General features: G+C 38.2%; 1 protein-coding gene across 3 annotated transcripts in view; it reads right to left on the bottom strand.

The window, feature by feature from the left end:
- Nucleotides 1-23,916, bottom strand: part of erp44 (endoplasmic reticulum protein 44) — a 123,949-nt gene that overhangs the window by 30,084 nt on the left and 69,949 nt on the right. For 2 of the 3 annotated variants that reach the window (XM_069913565.1, XM_069913566.1), the window contains exons 4-9: nt 21,428-21,543; nt 17,204-17,388; nt 12,997-13,112; nt 4,735-4,792; nt 4,452-4,568; nt 3,589-3,700 (exon numbers count right to left, since the gene is read on the bottom strand). In XM_069913565.1, the coding sequence (XP_069769666.1) occupies nt 3,589-3,700; nt 4,452-4,568; nt 4,735-4,792; nt 12,997-13,112; nt 17,204-17,388; nt 21,428-21,543 (704 nt within the window). Of the gene's footprint in view, nt 1-3,588; nt 3,701-4,451; nt 4,569-4,734; nt 4,793-12,996; nt 13,113-17,203; nt 17,389-19,859; nt 20,275-21,427; nt 21,544-23,916 lie in introns of those variants that run through there. The other variant, XM_069913567.1, reaches the window with a different exon arrangement.

Genomic DNA, 23,916 nt, shown 5'->3' on the forward strand with positions numbered 1-23,916 from the left:
TGGATCCGAGAATAGTCTGTTTTGTTGTCCTGGAATGAATATTTTCAATACCGCTGGATGCTTTAGTATAAATTTATACCCTTTCTTCCATAAAATCGCCTTTGCTGTATTGAACTCTTTTCTCTTCTTTAGGAGTTCAAAACTTATATCTGGATAAATGAAGATTTTTTGCCCTTTATACTCCAGTGGTTTGTTGCCCTCTCTTACTTTTTCCATTGTCTTCTCCAGTACCTTTTCTCTTGTAGTATATCTTAGGAATTTTACTACAATAGATCTTGGTTTTTGTTGTGGTTGTGGTTTAGAGGCCAATACTCTATGTGCCCTTTCTATTTCCATTTCTTGCTGTAGTTCTGGACATCCTAGGGTCTTAGGGATCCACTCTTTTATAAACTCCCTCATATTCTTGCCTTCTTCATCTTCCTTAAGGCCCACTATCTTTATGTTATTTCTTCTGTTATGGTTTTCCATTGTATCTATTTTTTGAGCTAGTAGTTCTTGTGTCTCTTTAGTTTTTTTATTAGATTCCTCCAATTTCTTTTTTAAGTCTTCTACCTCCATTTCTGCTGCTACTGCCCGCTCTTCCATCTTGTCCATTTTCTTTCCCATTTCTGTTAAGGTCATCTCTATTTTATTTATTTTCTCTTCTGTGTTGTTTATTCTTTTTCTTAAATCCTTAAATTCCTGTGTTTGCCATTCTTTAAATGACTCCATGTATCCTTTAATAAGAGAAAGTATATCCTTTATCTTGCCTTTCTTTTCTTCTTCTATTTCACTGTACTCTTCCTCTTCCTCTTCTTCTTCCTCTGGGTTGGCCATCTGTTGTTTCTTTGGTGCCCTTTCCTCCTCTTCTTTCTTGTTTCTATTGTCTTCTGTGGTCTCTTCTTGCTGCAGGTGTTCTGCAGCTGTCGTTGCCGGCTGTGGAGATCGACTCCCCAGCTGGTCCCCCCTCCCGTCGGTGTGTTTTTTTTCATTCACATCGCGCATGCGCGATTCTCCGCGCATGCGCGGTTGCGCACTTTTACTCGGCTCTGTGAGCCATTTTTGTAGTCCATTATTTACCGACCTGAGGGAGCGGGTTTCTCTCTCCGCAGCGGGCCTCTTCGGACAGGTAAGGCCTTCACCTTTTTCCTCCTTTGTCTTCTCTTCCTCTCTTCTTACCGTTGCTTTCGATTTTTCTTTTTTTGTCGCCATCTTCTTTCCACCTTTATACTCACTTTTCTGTAACTTTTATTTCTGTCCCTTTGTGTTTTCCTTTGTTTTTCCCGACTTTTCTGGAGAGGGCTGGAGTTCATGTCCGGCCACTACTCCATCACGTGACTCCTCCCTATGACTAATACTATTAATGTAAGGTATAGATTAGTTCAATTTTTTTTTACATCAATTAGATCTTACACCACAGAAGTTAGATAGATTGAAATCAGATTTATCAGATCAATATTTTAGATGGTGTGAGGATGTAGGATCTTTCATACATTCAACATAGTCTTGTCCAAATCTGAGATCCTTTTGGGTGTCTAAGTAATTTTACAAGTTACAGGAGTAGTTTTTCTGTTAAATTCTTATCTGATTTTATTAGGAAATATTGACGGTACGACTCCTAAATTGAAATTATCATTCGAAATTTGTTAAATTAACATTAGCAGTTGCAAAAAAAATGTATTTGTAATCACTTGGAAATCTGATACATCTTTAACATTGTCAATGTTGAATGCTGAAATGCAAAGTTGTATCCCTTTGGAAAAATTACTAACAATTTAAGAAATAAATATTCCACGTTTTTACAAATTTGGTGCCCTATACTCAAATAATGGGATTAAATTTGTAGTGATGTCCTTTTTACCCCTCGAGTCCTGCAGAATTCTCATCTATATGTTTGTGTTACAACTGATGAGTTGTACTGCATGACATCTCTCTACAGTCCAAGATTCTTTGTTACTTTTTCCTTTTTCTATTTTTTTTTTAAATAAAACTTTTTTTCTTTTTGGGTTGGAGTGAGGGGTTTTGGGGTGGATTGTAAACCATCATGTATGTAATCAATTTGTTCTCTTTGCTATATATATTTTAATAATTGTAGTTGCTGCATGTATGGAGTGTTAAATAAAATATTAAAAAAGTTTGACCTGCAATTACTTTCTTTACTAGTCTTTTACTGTTGTCTTCATCCTTTACCAGAATTGTCAAACAATTTATCCTCTCAAAATAGTCAAGTAGAAAAAAAATCCACTTGAATGTTAACACAAACTCTACTGCAGTGCTCCTGAACCTTCCACGAAAATTAACTCTTCATCTGCAGATTCAGAACAAAATTTCAGAAATTTACTCCCTGCACTGGAGAAGCCACAGCCATCGACATATCTCTATCACAGCTTCATTCTTCAGCCATGTATTGCATTTTCTTCTTCAGCCATGTATTGCATTTTCTTCTTCAGCCATGTATTGCATTTTCTTCCTCAGCATGGCTGAACCAAACTTTGCATAGAATTGACTACAATAAAGGCTTTAATATGAACAGAGCTAGGGGCTCTGCAAATGGGTTGCTGAGTCTGCCCGTCATCTTACTGATGTTGAGGCAGCCACACTGGGAACACTGAAGTCAGTAGATGAGAATAGGAGGAGTGCACATAAATCTTTTCACTGTCTGGAAGGGCTGTTTAGGCTCCTGGATTATGGTGAGGGGGAAATAAAGAAACAAGTGCTGCACCTCCTAAAGTTGCAGGGTAAATGCTAAGGATCATGGAGGATTGGGTGAGGAAGGATGAACAGACTAGGCTGTCAAGGAGGGAAGAGGAAAAAAGAAGAAAATGAAACGAGTAGTGGAGTTCATTGCAGCTGGTGGAAATGAAGGATGATGCACTGGTTGCAAAAGTTAGCAAGATGAAAGGTGAACACTATGGGAGTCATCTGTTTGGAAGGAGGAGGTGAGAGCATTAGCCTGGGAAATATAGAAGTCTCCATCAACAGAAGGGAAGCCACATTTCTCAATGTCCTACAATGAAAGGCCTCATTGGATGCAGCAGAGACAGGAAATTTGGGAGAAAAGGGTGTCAAAAGACCATGGAAAGATGTGTAATCAGGTAGCCATGAGAGTCGACAAGTTTATAACAAGGGTCAGTAGATACTAGTCTTCTGTGATGGGGATAGAGAACCAGAAAAGGTAACAAGTGAGTTTAAAAAGTGAAAGCTAAGTGATAAAAATTACAAGAAAATTATTATCCTTCCTTCATGGCCTTGACTTTAACCCATTCAATCCTGCTGGATATTTGTCCTTCCATTCTAGCCTCTTAAGCACACCCCAATGCACTGCTGCTAACATTATAAATTCTGGAATTCTCTCCTTCAAACTTTCTGCCGCTCCATCTTTTTTCCTTGAAAGCTTCCCCATCCCCCCCAAGGCCTTTTCCCGTGCCTCTAACAATTTTAACCAATTTCCCGTGTTAATGTGTATGATAATTATGACCCAAGAGACTTCAGAGGTTTTACAACCTTAAGATGCCATGTGGTAGAGGAGATCATTACTCAGATGAACACATAGATCAGACAATGATGTACATACATTTCTATTATGAACTAATAAACTAGAAAAATCACCTTTTTCACTGATTAACTGACGTGCAGTTTCATGCTGGAATTTTTCCAAGCTTTTGGTGTCCTCTTTCAAGTGGAACAGTATAAGGAATGGTAGGCCCTCTTCAGTCAACTCCTAAATAGTAAAAGAACTCAGTGAAAGTTGCCAGTTAAAACCAATTGACATAACCAGTCCTCAATTACATTCATGTTCTGTGAAATTTGGATAGCTTTTAAAACAAGGCTTTAGAATGAAAACCCAGCTGGAGGGCATTTGATTAGATAGGCTCCACTCTGTTGTACTTGAGCTGGCACGCTTCATTTTCATTGTTCTCTTTTTTTGATGGATTTTTCCAATTTTTTTAAAAATCAGAATCCAAATGCCATTTGTATTAGTTATTTAATAAACTTGCTATTCGAAGTTTCTATTTTTTTTGTACTTTCTGCAAACAGTGACTGCCGACATAATAGCAAATACTGATGATTGTAAATTATGTCTCTGGTTATTTGTACTTTGGACATTATTCCACAATACATGATAATAGAAGCAGGAGTACACACAAGAAAGTCTGGAGATGCTGTGATTTGCATATATACAAAGATATATAACCAAGCTTTTGGGCGTGCCCAGCATAGAGATGTATGCAGCATCAAGAAAAAGAATGCCATTTGATCCTTCATTCCAATAAGAAGGTTGATCTTTTTGATATCTGCATTCCTTAATATCTTTTTTAAAAGAATCAATAAAGCTTTATGGTTTGCTCTAAAACTAAAAACGGACCAAAATATTGATCGCTTTGGCTCAGCAATGTATTCCAAGGAAATTTACGACACAATGTTAATATTTTGTAAAAGTACAATATACATGCAGATTAATCTCAATTTACCTCCCCATTTTCAAAAGTGATTTCTCGAACCAATGGAACACATTTATCTTGAGTCCAGGCAAATGCCAGGTCAAAGTTGGTTAATGAACCCAGATATACCATATCAGGACTATTCTCCTACAGAACAGAAAATATGGACATGAAGTTAGAACCAAGTGGTGAGCTGAAGCTTGCAACAGTTTCACAGCACTGTCAACCTATTTCTGAATGTCAAAAAAAGTCAATTCTTTGTGCCAACCATAAACTGAGCAATTAATCACTGATATGAAGGCTATGAACCTACCCCAAGTGGTTTGTAAATTATGTTGTCACCACTATATCTTTCTGGTTTTGCAACACTCCTAGGGGGAAAAAAAAATAAAGCAATCAGGACATATCATTCACAGTAGTTCTAATACTTTACTCAGTTAGTCTGAAACAACTTGTTCACTCGACAGCTCATTATCCACTGCAAAGCAGAATCCAGAGTTTTACTCCATTTCCTTGATCAAAGGAAATAGATGTTTTAATAGAGTAAAAGGAATAGAAAAAGAATGGGTTTGTGTCATTTATTTGAATAAAAAAACTTTTTCTGCAAAGCCCAGGATATAGAATATATTTTCATTTCCTTAATCATCCACTGTGAATCCTATGTTTAATCATACATGTTGTACATCTTTTGGTTCTGCATATCAGCCAAATTACTTAATGCCAAATCTTGAACAAAGAGGACTAAAAAGATTACAAACAATATCAGGATTTAGATGGCACAAGATAATTCAAAATGGATTTTTCCGATCTTGAATGTTTTCTAATAAGCAATAATATCTTTTAGCACCAAAAAAAACCCAATCAACCCATGGTTTAAAACAAACTGCTAGGTTACATTGAATGTTAACTGTGAAGTCAGTTGTGAGGCAGCAGGGCTGACTGAAAACTGGTCATTGGCTTTCCTGACTGGGATTCACTCTGCACATGAGTTGACTAAATAATGACATGCAAAAGGAATTGTAGTGTATCATAACAATCCTAAAGGGGGGCAGCCAATTTCCTATTTAACGAGGAAGTACTCAATCACCACAAGACTCTTGTCAACTAAACTCCATCCCAAAAGCCACCACTTTCATTGGTTAAGCTCGATTACTCCACTTCCAGTGAACTCATTGTTAAACACCTACTTCTTATCTCTTCCTGCATGGTAGCATTTTTTATTTGTGTCACTTCTTACTCACCTCAAGCATTTCTGCACTTTTCCTCATTAATTTCCTATTCGAGTGGAGGCAATGCATCAGCTGCAATTTTTTTGTACTATGACGACCAACTTTAATTTTGTGCTTTTGTCCCTTTATTGCTTTCCCTCTGAAAGCTCCAATTTCCCAGGCTCTGTTACCACTTACAGCATTTCTAACAATTGACATTTATTAGTTAAACAAGTATTCCAAAACATTTAGCCTTAAGCATGGCAGCAAGAGAGCAGTTGAGACATACACCACTACTGGGCTTCCCAAACCTTTTTTTTTAGCTCGTGGAACCCTTTTGGAGAGCACTTGGAAATTGCAGAACCCCATAGTTACAAACTGGAAGCCGATCAGAAATAGAATGGCGTCAACCTCTGGGTTCAGGCATGGTTGAGTCCATTTTAAATTAAATTATTTTTCTTAAACAGAAAGCAATCTGAGGCAGGGCTTGTGAAATCCCTCTTCTTCAGAATTTGATTATTTTGTATCAACTGAATATAAATACAAATATCACCAACCTCCCAGACCCCACATGCCCACCATCACCAACCTTCCAGAAGCAGGTTTCCAACCTGTCCCAAGCCACCCACAGACCAGGTCGCCCTATTGCAGGTATCCACCTTGGCCCTGGCTGCCCACAGGTAGAGTTCCTGATGCCTCCGACATGGGATTGCATCCCAGCCCCTGCTGCCCACAGGCCCTAGCTTCGAACACCATCGCTCACCTCCATCCCTGCTGACCAAGTACTGGAGCCGCCATTGCCCCCACCGGAGACCCCGACTGTAAACATACCATAGCCCCCAATGCTTCTATCAATGCAGGCCCTGGTCCCGACCAACACCATTCCAGCACCCACACCATCACCAGTTCCCACACCAACCTCAGCGAGAGGGAGGGAGCAAGGGAGAAAAACAAAAACCACTGACTCAGCAAAAGCCATTCCCACTGTACTGCACACATGGAATATTTTTCAGTTTCACTTTTAAAAATGTGGCCAGCCTTGTCCCAAAAGAAATCAGAGTCTAATGGCCTCAGGACGCTATTTTGTTTTAGGAGCAAGGCAACGGTTTAAAATCGTTTTTTGTGATGGCAGTAAAGACACAGGTAAAAAGATAATTTAAAGAAAAAGTTATTACTACTCATTTCTTCGGCAGAACTCAGTTTGGGAAGCGTTGCACTACTGTATGGTGAACAAAGAGGATTTGAAAGTAGATTAAAGTCTGGCGAATTTTAATTTCACCCCAAAGCCCTGTTAAGGGAAACTTGCAAAATTCTTTGTTGTGTTGCATTCTGCAGATCCAACTGTGCTGGGCAGGTCACGTCTCCAGAATGGAGGACCATCACCTTCCCAAGATCGTGTTATATGGCGAGCTCTCCACTGGCCACCGTGACAGAGGTGCACCAAAGAAGAGGTACAAGGACTGCCTAAAGAAATCTCTTGGTGCCTGCCACATTGACCACCGCCAGTGGGCTGATATTGCCTCAAACCGTGCATCTTGGTGCCTCACAGTTCAGCGGGCAGCAACCTCCTTTGAAGAAGACCGCAGAGCCCACCTCACTGACAAAAGACAAAGGAGGAAAAACCCAACACCCAACCCCAACCAACCAATTTTCCCCTGCAACCGTGTCTGCCTGTCCCGCATCGGACTTGTCAGCCACAAACGAGCCTGCAGCTGACGTGGACATTTACCCCTCCATAAATCTTCGTCTGCGAGGCCAAGCCAAAGAAGAAAGAAGGCTGATGGGTTCCAAGAAAATTTTATTAGCTGAACATTTTGCCATTAGACCTAATCTTTTGAGCAGAATGTAAACAGATTAAATTAGATTCAACTTTATTGTCATTGTGCCAAATAAAATACAAAGCCAATGAAGTACAATTAGCATCCAACCAGAAGTTAAAAAAGGGCTACAAACAAATAACTCCCATGTATGCTAGACCTGATCTATGATCCAGCTTGTACTGCTTGGAACATTGAGTGCTTGCAACTGTATGCAGCATATATTTACCACTGCTTTTCAGGAGATTGTGGTTGGATACAAGGTCTGAATTAAATTGAGGTTTGTCTTGCTGAATAGTATCTGGCTTGAAATTATTTTTCATGAAATATACATCTTTGATCGTAGATACATTACATTTGAGACTTGTCACACCATTCAAAAATCATGCAATTCAATATATTTCCTTGCAATGTCAGTGTCACCAATGCTTTATCCTTAAACACTGCATCAGTGAAATGTTTGTGAGGTTATTACACAGGGCACAACCCTTTGAGTGTGCAATGACAGTTGGAATATTAATGCTGTTGTGCCTCTGAGGTTCTGTAGTGGTTGTACCATTGTGTCCCTCAGCACCTAGTCGTGTACCTTGGAACACCCCTGTTAGCAGTATTCACTCATGGTCATCTTGCACCAAAAGACCAAGAAAACCAAGGCAAACTAAAATGCATCTTTCATAACATTGTCTCAATATGCAGAACATATAGTCCCAGCTGGGACAAAGTCTGACAAGTTCTTTTCCAGAACTTGTTGGCAAGCAGTCCATATGGCATTTTCATCCACACCACAGACACTTCAAGTGTATCATATACTGGGATAAAGATTCCAGCTGTGGTTGGGAGGACCATTAACACCAACCAAGGACTTGGTGCTAGTTTAAGGGTTCTGGAGATTAGGCATTCTACCAAATGATTTGGACAATCTCTCAGGGAATTTGAGATGTTCACAGCCAATCATAGAACACTACAGCACAATACAGGCCCTTCAGCAAAGCAGGCAACCTATGACAGTCAAAACCATCCTCTTAAATCAGGTTTTATTAGACAGCATTCAAAGTAATCTGAACTAAGCTTTACTAATGTGTGGTTTCCACAAAAATTGATTCACACTCTGTACATTTTATATTCTTCAGCTAATTCTAATTATACATTTCTGTTCCTTTCTCCAAATGGTTATCTACTTTCTCACCCAAATTATTCTATTTCAGCTTTTATTATTCATTGTGATAGCAAGTTGCACATTCTAACCACTTTCTGGGTTTTCCAGAATTTACCATGGAACTTGTGGCAATTTTAGATTTAAAGTCTGTAGTTTGGGTCTTTCTCTCCCCACCCCCACCACCAAACTGAAATGCCTTTTTACACATCCCTTTCCTAATATTTGTGTCAGGAACACCTTCAGTCTTTTTTAAATTATACAAACTGCAGTTTTAGAAACATCAAATTCTTTTTCAACTTTACTCATTACTTCTTTATGTTTCACTTGTATGAAATGGAAACCAGAACCAATTCTCAGTACCAAAATGTTTTAGAATTTTTAAATAGAAAGCTAAAAAATTTTAAAATACTTCAGAATATTTCAGTCAAATTTGTTAAACCTTAAGGAGGTAAAGAACATTATATTTCTACTTCAGATTTCCAGTATCTGTCACCCAGAGCAATGGATTCCGTAACATTTTATGGGTGTGGACTCGCCGGGAAATAGGTGAAAATAGATATCTATATCTCCATCATCAAAAGGAGGCACTAGATTTACCTCTCCAGAGGACCCCAAAAACATGCAGCAATAGATATGCACCACAACACAGGGTTACCTAAACAAAAGTAGTCCTTAATTATAATTGAACAAGAAAACAGAATTAAATTTTAACTTATTACTATCAACTTACTCAACCTACCTAACCTACTTAATTCCCCCCTCTAATACCAAGCACAGGCATGTGTATTTAAGACCACAAAAATTCTTTGGATTTCAGTCCAATCTCACTGGTTGCAGGCAATTCTTGTACTGTGCACAGAGGTTAGCATTAACAAAGTTCACCAGTCTTTGGTACTTAACAGGCAAATGGTTACCACTCAGGAGGGTTCCTGCTGGTCTTCAGAGAGAGATTTCCTTTCCAGGACATCTGCAACTGATTCCTTCTCAATCAGTCTTGCTGACAAAACTTGCCCCCTTCAGAGTTCTCCAGATGATCCTCTTTCAGGTTTCCTTTCAGACAGCCAGCCTTCTTTGACCAGACAGCCTTCAAAAGTTTGCCAGCTTTGTCCTTCTGGAACTGATTTCTGTGTCTCTCCTCTGTTTCACTCCCTCCCTCTCTGAGAGCAAAACTGTTCTGAGTCTGCCTGGAAAAATCACATGTTCTCCCAGGCAAGCTGTATGTCAATACTTCATTGCCTCTTGCAAAAGTCCTGAAAATATTCTGTGTTTTAAAATGTGTGCATGCAAGCTGCTCTAGCAATTCCTCCCAAGCCACCTCTAAATACTGGTAGAGGCTAAAGTTTTCAGTTCCACTACAGAACCAAGGTTTTAGAATCATCCCTGCAAATGCAAGTGAGCATCTCCAACTTGACTTTGCTTATCAGCTCCCCTGCAGTTGTCAACATAAGCTTACATATCCTTCTCCAATGACAGTTCAAGATTTAGGGTTATAGTTCTTTCAAGTTCATTTTTTGTAGTGAGAGGATGTTTGCTTTTTAAATAGAACCTAAAATTATTTAAAAATACTGAATTATCCATTTAAGACATTTTTATCTCAAAGGGTTGGACTTTGGAACTTTCTTTCCTCAAAGGAGATGGAAGCAGAAACAGTGTTGTTAAGGCAGAGATATGCACTTGGGATGAATAATTACTGCAAGTAGTTAGGAATGTGGAGTTGAAATTAGCCATGATCTTATCAAAACAGCAGAGAAAAACTTGGGAACCTAGCTACTGATTCAAATTCATTGTGATCATATCCATCCACACAAACTTTGAAGACACACGTCTCTTTCCACCATCACCCTAACCCATTATGACAACTTCCTCCACATCCAGACTTTTTCAAACTTCTTCCAATTTTTGTTAACTTTCTGAATTTTAATACATTATTGGCCATGCTTTAAAACTTTAATCCATGCACTCCATCCTTAATCTCTTGTTAAAAAATCCTAAATTCCAACCTTAAATGTAGAAGCTTTTGATACTTTCATTGTCCATCTTAGATCTTAGTTCTACAACAGTTATTAATGCTTCAAGCAAATTTAAAGGTATGTCGTATGTAAATAAAATGCACATATCCAGCAAATTCTCTTGCTGTAGCCAGTTATTTTTGTAAAAACTATATACATCAAATTACCCCGGTATGGAAAGATAATACAAGGTAGATGGTACTAAATATTTAGTTAGTTAGTGCAAAAGTGAAGTAAATGAAGAGACAGGCCTTTGAAATCTCAGAGCAGTTTATAATTAGAATAGCAAGGGGTAGGGTAAAGCAAAAATATGGCACTGATATAAATATCTGCCAGACATGAAGATTGAATGGTCTCCTCTAGATTCTATTTTCCTACGATCTTAAAACAATGGCATTCTATCTGGAGAACAATAAATTAGTAACCCATAATAAAGCTGAAAAAAAGAGGGAATATTTGCCTTAGCATTAATCCATGAAAGTAAAAAGTTAGAGAGCACTAGTTATGCAGGATGATAGTGGAGAGAACTGGCCAATGTTATCCTACATCATTGTGGATTCTCTTCACCACCCCCCCCCCCCCCCACTCAATGAAAGGTTCAGAAATACAAACATATACACACGTGTCACCCTGCAATTCCCATAGTAATAACGTGCAAAACACTGACTATGCCATTTAAATAATGCAAATGTTAGACATGCATTGTCATCTATTAGTTTTTCTTGTACAGTGAAGCTAATGATTTTAAAGAAAGGCCCACCATCTTTCAAAACACTTGAGAAAACAAGATTATTGTGTGACACGTGCTAGCAATTTTAATGTAATTTACATTTGATATTACACCATTGTGTATTAAGCAAGTTATTTTCCTGACAAAACAAGTCTAATTTTTGTTCCTGGTAAGTGTACAACAGCTGCAAGCAACATTTTAATTATCAGTTGAAGAAGAGTATTATTGGTTGTCACAAATCCCACTGTGTCAATGTAGGAAGCTGATTAGCTTGAAGAGATGCAAGTTTTTATTTAAATTACTATTTATAAGAATGCTTAAACTATGAATCTTAACAGTATATTCAATTGCATGTTCTTTTAAAGGGGATATGGTCGAACTGATATTGGTCATAACAGCACCTGTAATTCATATTTGTCTGGACAAGTTTTTCCACAGAACCAAGTATTTGAATTTCTCCCAGAATTAATTGGTTTCAACAATTTGAGGGAACAACTAATTGTGATCTGTATTGAATAAACAAGATGCATGAATTAATTTGCATTTTATTACATAGCAAATATCAAGGATTCTTGTTTCCTTGTCATTTAAACCAAAATACACAATACTTCATAGTGAATCTTAAAACACTGAATTAAATTACTAGTATGATCTGACATCACGAAGCACAAATAATTAATTTCAAGACCAGAGTTGGAAGGGTGCCATGACAACATTGGGAACACCCACAAGTAGCAAGTAAAGTACTCCTGCTAAGCAACTATCAGGCATTTAAGGAACAAGTTCAGAGTAGCCATTGAATGCTACTGCTCAGAAACAGGCCCTTTGTCCCTCCTAGTCCCAAACTATTATCCCTTCTAGTCCCATTGACCTGCACTAGAAACATTTCCCTCCATGCCCATCCCATCTATGTACCTGCCCAAATTTTTCTTAAATGTCAGTTCAGCTCATTTCACACTCCCACCACTCCCTGCATGAAGGGTGAAGAAGTTCCTCCTTATGTTCCCTTTAAACTTTTCTCCCTTCACAATTAACCCATGTTCTCTAGTTTTTTTACTTCACCTAAACTCAGTGGAAAAAAACCTCTCTGCATTTATCTACCTATACCATCATCCTTTTGAATACCTTTATCAAATCTCCTACACTCCATGGCATCAAGCCCTAACCTGTTTAATCTTTCCCTGTAACTCCATTCTTCAAACCTCAGGAATATTCTTGTAAATCTCGTATTACTAGATGATGAAAACTGCACAATATCCCAAATTTGGCCCCAATGTCTAGTATACCAACTCCTATTCTCAATACTTGGATTATAAAGGCCAAAATCGGAATCTGAAATACCAAAAGTTCTCTTAAAAACCCCCATCTACCTGTGGGACCTCTTAGAGAATTATATCTGTATTTTCAGATCCCCCTGTCCTCCTCCACTTCTCAGTGCCCTTCCATGTACTATGTCCTACCTTGGTTTGCCCTTCTAAAGTGCAACACCTCACATTTGTCTGAATCAAATTCCATCTGCTGTTTTGAAGCTCTAACAGGCCTGATGTAGGTCAAATGTTTACTAGGAATATTGTGATCCATTAAATAAGTAGGATAATAAATTGAGCCCTCACGCAATTCTCAAAAAATAATGAGAATGTTTAACAAGTTCTTACCCAAATGCAGCCAAAAAGATGCAATCGTCACGCAAAATGTTGGACACTTTTTCAAAGACTCTATAGTTGTCTGAATCTTTCTGCTCAAAAAATCCAATGATGTTTCGTTTGCTGCGCTGCAAAATAGAACAGCCAAATGGATATACAAGATGAAATTGTTAGTATTGTTTGAAAGGCAGTGGATCTGAAAATAGATTCATAAACTGGGTAAGAAAATTCCAGAAGTCAAATGTTAATTTTGTGAACTAACCAAAGTAACACAATAACTGAGAATGTATTTAACCTCAAATTCCAAAAATTTCTAGAGTGCCTTGTTTGCCCACTTTGCCTCAGTGATACCATCAACCGAATTCAGCCCAAAACTGCTAAGACTCAAAAGGCACTGCTATTGTTCTAGGGCAGCCATCAGCTGGTGCAGAAGAGCCAAAGTTTGCCTTCAAGCCCCATTTCACCTATTACAGTATCAGAATTCCCATCATTGTATCGCTACACAAAACTGCTTCCATCGTTCAAAACAACACCACCAATTGCCTTGCTACCATCTGCAATTAACAAGTAGGAATGAACAATTGATTCACAAAATTATCTATAATTAGGCACATCTTACTACACAATGCATTGGTGGAATGAGAGTAGCTCCATGAAATTCGATTGTGATGAAATAATGGCTGCAGTTTTACTGCAGAATATATTCTATAAACTGATCACTTTGTTTGAGATATCCTGATGAAACATTCTGATATATTAATCGATCTAAAAAAAAACAAAGCACTTCAATTGGAACAGGCCACCAATGCAGCTCAAAACTTGGACCATGACCAGATACAGAAATGTTTGGTCAGTTTCAATGTCAGAGGTGGACAAGAAATTTAATAAATTGTTTCTGATGTGATTAATTGGCATAGCTAATCTGAAAGAGATGGTTGCAAATGCTTCAAGCTCAAACATTTTAGTCAAATACTAGCAAACATTTTCTTTTCTAGCTCAATTGGAAATCCCAAAAGGTTTTGTTATAATCCAGGATGATTTAATTCTGGAAAGATGATAACTCTTTGGCAGTGGGACTGCAAATTAGCTCCCAGAAAATGTGATAATCTCTTCTTCACTGGCAATATAACACACAGACCATTTATTTTTTTCCATTACTGTGAGCATTGTTTCCAGAGTAAACCACCAACACACTAAAATGCACTTCATCTACAGAGCGTCCTAACTCAGGATCCTGCATTGCAGTTAACAATGTTCTCCAATGAGATATGCCTAGTACAAAAAGATACTTCCTTACTTAAACCATTAATCCAACCATTTCAAACAGTGCACAGTAGTCAGTCATTAACATTCCATGGTTTTGCTCTCACAAAGAAAGTGCTGCCATCGTGTTGTGACAGCAGCGCTGGCACTGGTGTGGATCTGGGAGAATAGGGAGCAGAGACAGTGGTTCTCCACAGGGTCCCACTGCCTGGTCCTGATACTGACAGCTCAGTATATGTTTTAAACTAGATGTTAGAGGAGCCAATGGTTTTATAAAACATAAATATCATGCAACCATGGAGGTCTGTGCCTATGCTGGGTAGTGGACCTCAAAGGGTTGCAGACTGAGGAGCAGCAAACCACTGCAGGGCACCAGAAATGGGGAGAACAGTTGGGTAAAATCATGACCAATGAAGCAACAGAGAAAATGACTACTGTTACACACCAGCAAGGGGCTTAGCGGTAAAAGGACTAAGCAAGGCTGTGGGCTGCTGGAGACCTGCTCAGGGGAATGAAGTAGCGGAACCAGGATTCAAGAGGATGCCTGATCATTATCTGACATCGAACAGGATTCTGTGCAAATCCAGAGGTTGCGGGAGCACTGGAGGCAAATCCACAGACATTCTCTCTGAAGGGATTCACTTTTGCTTCTCTTTCTCTTATTGTTCGAGATGCTGGGCAATGCTCATGCCAACTCATTTGCCTTACAACAGTCAAAAGTTGAAGTATATCATGTATATTTCATATTTAGGTATTACTACATGATAAGAAAAGGAACCTTGAACCAACAGTGCAAGGACATTATGCAGGGACTTCAATATTCATCAATAAGAGTAGCTTGGTAGCACCACTGTTGACCTAGCTCGTGAGGTGCTGTTAGAGCTGCAGCTGTAGCAGGTGCAGACTGGGAAAGCAGAGACAGAGCACTACTCAGAAGGGTTCACCACCCAGACCTAATGCTGATGGCTCTGTACAAGATTTAAACAGCTTTTAAAAAATATTTTAAAATCCTGTAACTGTGGGCTCTGTGCTTGGTACATCTTGTAACTCTTGGTACAAGATGTTGCAGACTCAGGGGGAGCAATGGACTGACACAGGGAGAACACCCTCACTGAGAAGGATAAGCAGAGATGAACCTTCAGGACAGTGTCCATGGCAATGGACCAGTGAGGGGCTCTGCAGCTGAAAGACCAACACAAGATGTGGGCAACTTATGGGCTGCTAGAGATGAGCTCATAGGAACCATGTATTGGAGCCGGGATTTAAGAGTGTGTTGAAGGAGAAAAGGGCTCCCGAAGGGCCATGGGCTCTGAAGGCTTCCTGATTGTGTTGGAGGTGGATCTGGAGCTCGGATTTCCAGGATGCAAATGATGGTCTTAACTGGCAGGGTCATTTTAAAGCTTCAATTTCAAGACTGAGTTTCAGAAGTAGCCAAATATAATACTTGGCAAAGAGAGTAGATGGTTAACATTAGTTGACATTTTCATGAATGCTGGCTTCAAGTGTGCCCTAGTATCATGGCCAAGCAAGTATATCTGCCCAGGAAAATTGGCGGGGTGGGGGGGGGGGGTGTGAATAGATTTAGTCTTATTGGTGTCAGGTTACTCTGCTCTATGTTCAAATGGGATATTCTGTAATGCCTCCAGGTCACTTCAAGAGGTGAAGTGGGGGGGGGAGTGGGGGGGGGAAGTGGGGGGAAAGAGAAATAAAAAGAGAAACTAGCTCAGATAATTGAAATTAAAGCAACTTTTAGTTTAATGCCTGTTGCAAACCTCCAATTCCATACTTGCAACTTCCTCCACAATCCCAATTTGGAAAGGCAATCACCATTCCTGTATCATACCCAACTCTAAATCCTGGAATTCTCTCCAAAACACTCGTAGGGGTGCCTTCACCCCTGCAACAGTACTAGCTGAAAGCTCACTACTACTTTTCAAGGGTAATTAGAAATGGATGAGAACATACAGAGAAAGTTCATTGGAAAGTATATTCAAGACATTTGTTGCAGTGCCAAAAATGATCACTTCACTTTTCTTGTAAAGTGTATCAGTTCTGAGAATTCCAGTCTGCACTTGTGGCCGCCTGAAGTCAGCCTGTACCCTAAAAGTTGATCATGGTGCAATAAGAGAGAAATGTTTCCTTCTGTATCATTCAGTTCATTTACTCTTCAAAATACAAAAGATTTTAAATTACATTCACTAGCTTCAGTACGAAAGAAATTAGAATTTAGTAGTCTCAGTGGTGATTGGTGTTGTAAAATGGCACACATGACTATGGCAAACAAAAGCCATGTTTAAAAAAAGTGACATTTTGAAGAATATCATTTTTTTGAAAAGCCAACTATAAAAAATCTTGCACACTCCTGCCTTAATTCCAGTACTTTCAAATTCAACTTAAAAAAATGAAGATTGAAAAGGGCAAGTCTCGTCTGCGTGGTAGTCTGTAGAGTGGGACAGTTGAATTGACGAGATTTCATCCTTCTTGGGGTGTTGCTTGCCTTCTATGTGAACCACCAAATTTGGGAATAGTAGCCATCTTTTGTTCTTCAAAATGGCCGTTTTATAGATAATGATCATAATTTCTTGTTTTTAAAATTTTCTGCAATATTTGAACAAAAATTTTCTCATTTGTATGAACTATTTTCAAAGTTAATTGAACAAGGTTTTGAAATGAACTATGATCTTGCTATAATAGTCTACTGATTTATAGCAGTGCCTCAAGTTTTCTTACAACTGAATAGCGCAGACTGATGAGTGCCTTAATTTTATGTTTTTTTAAAAAACCACAAGAGAATTATTTGATTAGGAATGACCATGAATTGGCTAAATTTTCTTTTTGCCTGGGTGGAGAAAACAAATACCTCAGGTCACAGACAAAAATCTGCTAGCCCTTGAAAATTGGCTTTGACATCAAATCACAAATTGGTTGAGCTCCTCAGGTGCAGAATGCAACTTACATCAAGTGTTTCCAATTCTTTCAAGTTCAGAATCTCTTGAATTGGATCGTTTTTTTGTTGCTTGACGAAATCAGCAAGAGCACTCACCGACCTTTGACCTCTGTACTCTCTCTTCATCATCATTCCATTCCTGAATAATTTCAATGTTGGGTACTTACTTATTCGATATCTTTGTGCTATATCGGCTGTAGAAAGCATCAGAGAAGAATAGTTAACTAAATTTAGTTAATTGAAGTGCCATGTCTTCAGATATAGTCAATGGTACAGCACAGAAAATCCTTCAGCCCATCAAATATATGTAAACATTTTTGCTCATTTAGGTTCAATAGCCCACCTCCTACACAGAAAACTGAGGCTACAAGAGGTGAAAGGCTCTAACTTTGATTAAATGCAGTCCACAGCTTCAAGATTCCTTTATTGTCATGTAATAAAACAAGTGTAACATTACACAACTTCCTTTAGTCTGTTGCAAGACAGAAAAAGATATGCCATCAGCAGAAATTGCCTGGCACCCCTTACAGCCAGAGAAAGAGAAGGAAAGAGCATCTACCAGAGTCATCAAGTATCCATGGTTTTGCTCCTGCGCCCTCACAGCCACAGCCTTCAGTCTAAACCCAAGCTCCAGATCCAAATCTCCAATAGGATTAGGAAGCCTTTGGCAGCCTCACTCATCCTGGTTTCAAATCCTGGTACCTCTTCAGCCAGTCTCCAGCAGTCTGTAGTATGGTGAGTCCTTTGACTGGAGTCACCAGCAGTCATGGCCTGTGTAGGTTCCTTGCCTCCTTTTCACCAAAAACCCACCACTTTTGTATTCTTGAGCTGCAAGGTCCTGACTACTTGCTGCCATGGTCACCGTCCTGTGGGGTCTTCTCCTCTGATTCTTCTCAAATGAAGGTGGTCTCCCTGTTTACTGGTGCCCCGCATCAGTCCTCTGCTTCCCCGGAGCCTGCACCCTTTTTTTTGTTGAAAATTTTATTTATCATTTGTATCAATACAGACAAAAATAAAAATCAATGAACATTGATCATACATAGTGATTAAAAAACTTAATTTTTCCTCACCAACCCCCCCTCCCTCCCAAAATGTAAAAAGAAAGAACCACCTACTACTACAATATTAGCTTACATATATACATTAATTATTAATATAATTTCTAATTGAGAGGAGTGGATAAGGTAGAAGAGGTGGAGAGAAATTTATTCATAAATCCATATATGATTTCCAAATACTATAAAAATTTTCATCTATTCCTTAACTATATGTAATTTTTTCTAAAGGTAGACAATTTTGCATTTCACTATGCCATCTACTCAATAATACTTCATTATCAGCTTTCCATGTTATTGCTAGAGATTTCTTTGAAGTTGCTATTGCTATAAATAAAAAAATTTTCTTGGCATTTATCCAATTTCAGTTTTGTATCCTTTTCATATATATCCCCAAGTAAAAAAAATTCTTGGATCCTTTTGTACCTTTATCTTCATAATTTGTCCTAATAATACTCAAATCATTTCAAAACCTTTCCACTTTTTCACAAGACCACACTGAATGTAAAAATATCTGTATTGGACTTGCCTGCAGTTATCAAGGCTCAACATTCAATAATTAAGTTTTAATCGCTGTTTGATTCAGTACTCACTTTGAAAACTGGACAAGTACAAATAGTCAGAAAATATTCAAAATCCATACCAGCAGACACAATGGCCTATGTGTAATGTTTTACATAAAATGCTCCAAGGAAACAGACATTTTCCATTCATCTTTTGACAGGCATTCAAGTGGAAATAAATTTGTCTTAAATCTGAATTCTCATTACTGTGAAGATAAAACAAGTTTGTGAAGTTCACATCAATGAAACTGGTCGAAGATAGATTGCCGCCAAATCGTGTGCAATTTGCCATCTACCATTTTGATGGTCACATGATACCAGAACTACTAGGAAAATGAATTTCTATTAGTTTACAATCTCTATAATACCCAGAATGAAATGCAGAAGAATGAAATGATAGACAGAACATTCCAGAAATATGCCCCCTTTAGTTTGAACTGTTGTGTGGCCTCAAGCCTTATAAACTATAACAGGATGATGGAAGCAACACCAACAGTTGCCATAATTTAGGTTATTATGTCATCGAAGACCTGCATCCCAAATATTAGGCAGAACATAAGTGAAACTTCAAACACAGGACTTCCAAACAGGAATTGTAACTCGACTTCAGAGAACGCATCAAGGCTAGGACATCCTTTCACATGTTCAAATTTAAGATTAAGATATTTGAAATATAAATGAGGCAAAGGTTTTACCAATCCTTCAGGAAATGTTCAAGAACTCTAATCTAAGCAATTCAGATTTTCTTTCAAATGTGATTCTTTAATCAAAAACTCAAATCTCTGCCTTAGTTATTGACTTCACCATGAAGGAAAAGATTCTTTCTACTTAGCTGAACAACAAATCTCAATCTTAGAATCAGAATTTATTTGTTATCTTGAACAAGTCATGAAATTTGGAGTTCTGTGGTAGCATCAGTGTGCAAGCATTCATATTATAATCATCTTACAACATTACTAATTATAAAAATAGGTGTAGGAAAAGTAAGACAGTGTCTTTGGTTCATTGATTATTCAGGAATCTGATGGCAACAGGGAAGCAGCTGACCTTGTGCTGTCTTTAGGCTCCTGTACCTTTCCTTTCTCTTTCCTCCTCCCTCCCCCCACATGGAAGCAGGGTTAAGAGGGCATGGCCTGGGTTGTGAGGGTCTTGTGAGGCTGCTTTTATAAGACACCATCTCAAATGTCCCCAATGTAGTGAAGTCTGGTGCCTGTGATGTTGCAGGTCGAGTTAACAACCCTCTGGAGTTTATTCTTGTGCTGAGAGTGGCACCTCCATACCAGGCAGTGATGCAACCAGCCAGAATGCTCTCCACGGTTCACCTGTAGAAGTTTATGAGAGTCTTCAGTGACCTACCGAATCTCTTCAGACACTTCACAAAGTAGAGCTGCTGGCAAGCCACCTTAGTGATTGCATCAACATGGAGGCTCCAGGACAGATCCTCAGAGATGTTGACACCCAGGAATTTGAAGTTCTTGAACCTCTCTACTACTGAGCCCTTGATGAGGTTGGATTATGTTCCCCTGAATTCCTTCTGAAGTCCACAATCGTCTCATTGTTTTTGCTGATCTAGAGTGCAAGGTTATTGTTATTACACCAATCAACAAGCTGATCTCTCCATCCTGTACAACTCAATTAAAACTCAAGGAAGTAACCCAGTATTTTCATTTCTAATTCATTTTTTTAAAGCTCTGGCAATACCCATATAAACCTCCCTTGCATCTTCTAGTTCTTCTAAGTAATGTGGAGACCAAAATCTTGCACAGTTATGACTGAGCAAATACATCCATGTACTTAACAAATTAAACTAGGCAGTTATAGACAGAGGGAGGGAAGACCTACATGGATTGTTGAGTTTATAAAAGTATCCTTAACATTAAGGGCTAAATGTCCTGCCCTGTTCTATCGCCTCATTCACACTGTCTGCCAATAAAGGCTAATACACACATATTACTGTTCATATTTAGTTTTCAAGGACACCATCTCCATTTTAAATTGAAGCTTGCCATTTAGAGTGGCATTAACAATTGTTCAACATGGATTTTTAATTGGAGAAACTTGCATCTACACAAAAGGATTCACCATACCTACTTGCCCTGTTAACTTCAGGACTTTGTGAACATTCTCTACAAGAGGTTCTGTTCCTTGACATTGGCTTCTCATTATTTGTGATTCCTTTGCTTTATTTAGCATCCACAAATGCATCACCTTCCACTTTTTTGCTAGATTAATTTGTCATTTTTATGCTCACTTAATCAGCCTTTTCATGGTTTTTTTCCTCATCTCAAACCTTCCTCACAAACCATGCTGTCAATTTTGGTATCAGCAGTAAATTTCTTTATTGAAGTTGTTGCTGACAATAAGTTTATGTAACATAAAATGAGGGAGCAAGTGTGGAGCCTTGTGGGACCCGATTTTATGGAGCCATTCAATCACCAAAAATTAACTAGCATCAAAATGGAGATAAAAGCCTTGGTCCTCTGACACTTGGCAACTTTCAAATTTAATGGTCAAAACACATTTTCAAGTTTGACACCACAATTGTTATTTTTTCAGATTTTATTTTCAACACCACTGACTCACTTCAAGCATCTTTATTAAGCTTGGTTACTCACCATGTAGGTCACAATCAACCCGAGCGAAGACCACGTGCTTTGGGTCAGGAAAGTCATCTTTTACAACTGAAGAGGCTTCTTCAAAGATAGGATGTAGCATTTGACTGAATCTACACCTAGTGATTCACAAAATACATTCTAATGTCAAAAATCACAAGTAACAATTTACCTTATTGCGCTGAGCTCCTTCTCCCTTCCCATTTTTTGTCAATAGTTTACACTGTTTCTTCTAAAATAAATTACAATTGTGTCTCAATACCAGTTGAGTTTCATACAATTTTGGTCACATTTTCATACTAATCATCAGTTGAGAGGAGACACCAATATCTTAGGTTCAGCAGAGCAAACAAAAGGGACCGAGGTATCACAGGCCTGGTGTGATGTCAGCATTTAGACAGGTGGGTGGGAAAGGAACCACGTATGGGACACATCTTAGTGGGGTGGAGGGGTCTCAGTGTAGCACTGTGCTTTGAAGTCCTGGAAATAACTGGGCAGAATTAGGTGAATGATGTAGTTTGAAATGAAGAAAAACTCCAAGAGTCTGGCCGAGTGACAGAAGATGACCTCGGAATTGGTTACTGCATTTCACTGTTGGGCAACAATATTTCCATTTTAGTGCTGAAATAACTTTGTAGTGTTTGTATTTTGTTTAGATTTCTTGGAGAGAACCATAGAAGGCTACAGAACAGAAAATAGGCCATTTGGCCCTTCTAGTCTGCGCTGACCATCATTTCACTAGTCCCTCTGACTGGCTCCATTCATTTAGAACAGAATCCAAAATACAATCTTATTTGTCGACAGAAAAACGTCACTGAAGACAACAGTCTGTTCTATAGAAGATACCTTGATGAAGGGCTCAAGTCTAAAATGTTGGCCATCTATTATTGACTTTGCTACATAAAGAATGCTGTATGACTTGCTAAGTTTCTCCAGCATTTTTGTATGAACTACAATTTGAGGGTCTGCAGATTTTCTGGTTTAACTCTTTCTAAACAGGTGGATGAGAGACATGCTGCCAGGGCCCTTCAAGCATTCCTCCACCTTTTATTAGGATCATGGCTGATCTACACTGGCCTCAAATTCTTTTAACCCTCAATTCCTCCATCTTTCAAATATCATCACCTTCAAATTTATAAACCCATCCAAAATGACCAACCCTCATTTTGTCATTATGTCTGCTTTTTTTGTGATCCCTTCAGAATCTTACATGTTTGAATAAGTTTGCTTTTATCCTTCCATCTCCATGGACACATCCAAACCACCCAGACTCCTGTTGGGCCTAGGAATCATCTTCAAGAATCTGATTTGGACAGTTTTCCTTGCTTTTTAAAAAAAAAGTTGAGAACAAATACCTGGATGGTATTTTAGGTGTGGCCTCAACACTGTCTATGTAAAAAAGCCTACCCCAATTTTTATTTTTAATATACAAACACCAACCCCTTTGCAACAGAGGGCCAAAATGACATTACTTTCTTAACTACTTCATGAAATATGCACTAGAGCACTTAGATTGTCACTGTTTAGGTCTGAACTAAAAGGACAAAATTTAGGTGTCATGACTGAAATGATCTCATTCAAGCATATATTTAAATTTAGACGTACAGGCCCTTCCAGCCCACAAACCTATGTCACCCAAACCTACAACCACCCTGTATCTCAATTTGCTGAGAAACAATAGTTTCAGATTCCATCATTACACTCATTTCATATGAAATAACTACTTTCTGATTTATATTAATATTCTTCCCCTTTTCATTTTTGAAAAAATCAAATAATGAATGGCCCCCACATAATGACAATCAACTTGTTATGCACTTTCAATTTATTTTTAATGGACGAGGTTCTGACGAGGTACCGCTTCCTTCCTGCACACAAAAACCCTGCCAACCTTGCAACGAGATGGTGTAAAATTAGCATCTCGACTATTGAACTGTGCAGTGAACCTCAAAGGCGGCCAAGTTTTTGGATATTCTGTGTATTTACGTACATACAGTTCCTTTCTTTTTCAATCTTTTTATTATTATTATAATTTATAAACACATACAGTTCAAAGAGATATAAAAAAAATACATAGTAAGTAATGAATTAATACAGAGATATTAAACAATAATATTACAGAATAAAAATATATCATAAAAAAATTTTTTTGATCAGTTTAGGGTGTGAACTATCTCTAAAAAAAAAGATATAATTAATAACAATATATGAAAAAAGAGAAAAAAAAACCCCAAAAAAGAAGAAAAAACAAATCTGAATTAAAAAAAAACTTTAAAAAAAACCTACAGATATAGCTAAACCACGCCGATCACTCCGATCTCATCTTACAGCCCAATTATCATACATAATCATAGAAAGAAAATAGAGCCAGATCAACTCACCACAAATGAAAATATTGAATAAATGGTCGCCAAGTTAACTCAAACTTAGAAGGGGATTCATAGACAGAGTTTCTAATTTTCTCTAAATTTAAACATAGTATGGTTTGGGTA

Source organism: Narcine bancroftii, chromosome 1, assembly GCF_036971445.1.
Source record: "Narcine bancroftii isolate sNarBan1 chromosome 1, sNarBan1.hap1, whole genome shotgun sequence".
Lineage (NCBI taxonomy): Eukaryota > Metazoa > Chordata > Chondrichthyes > Torpediniformes > Narcinidae > Narcine > Narcine bancroftii.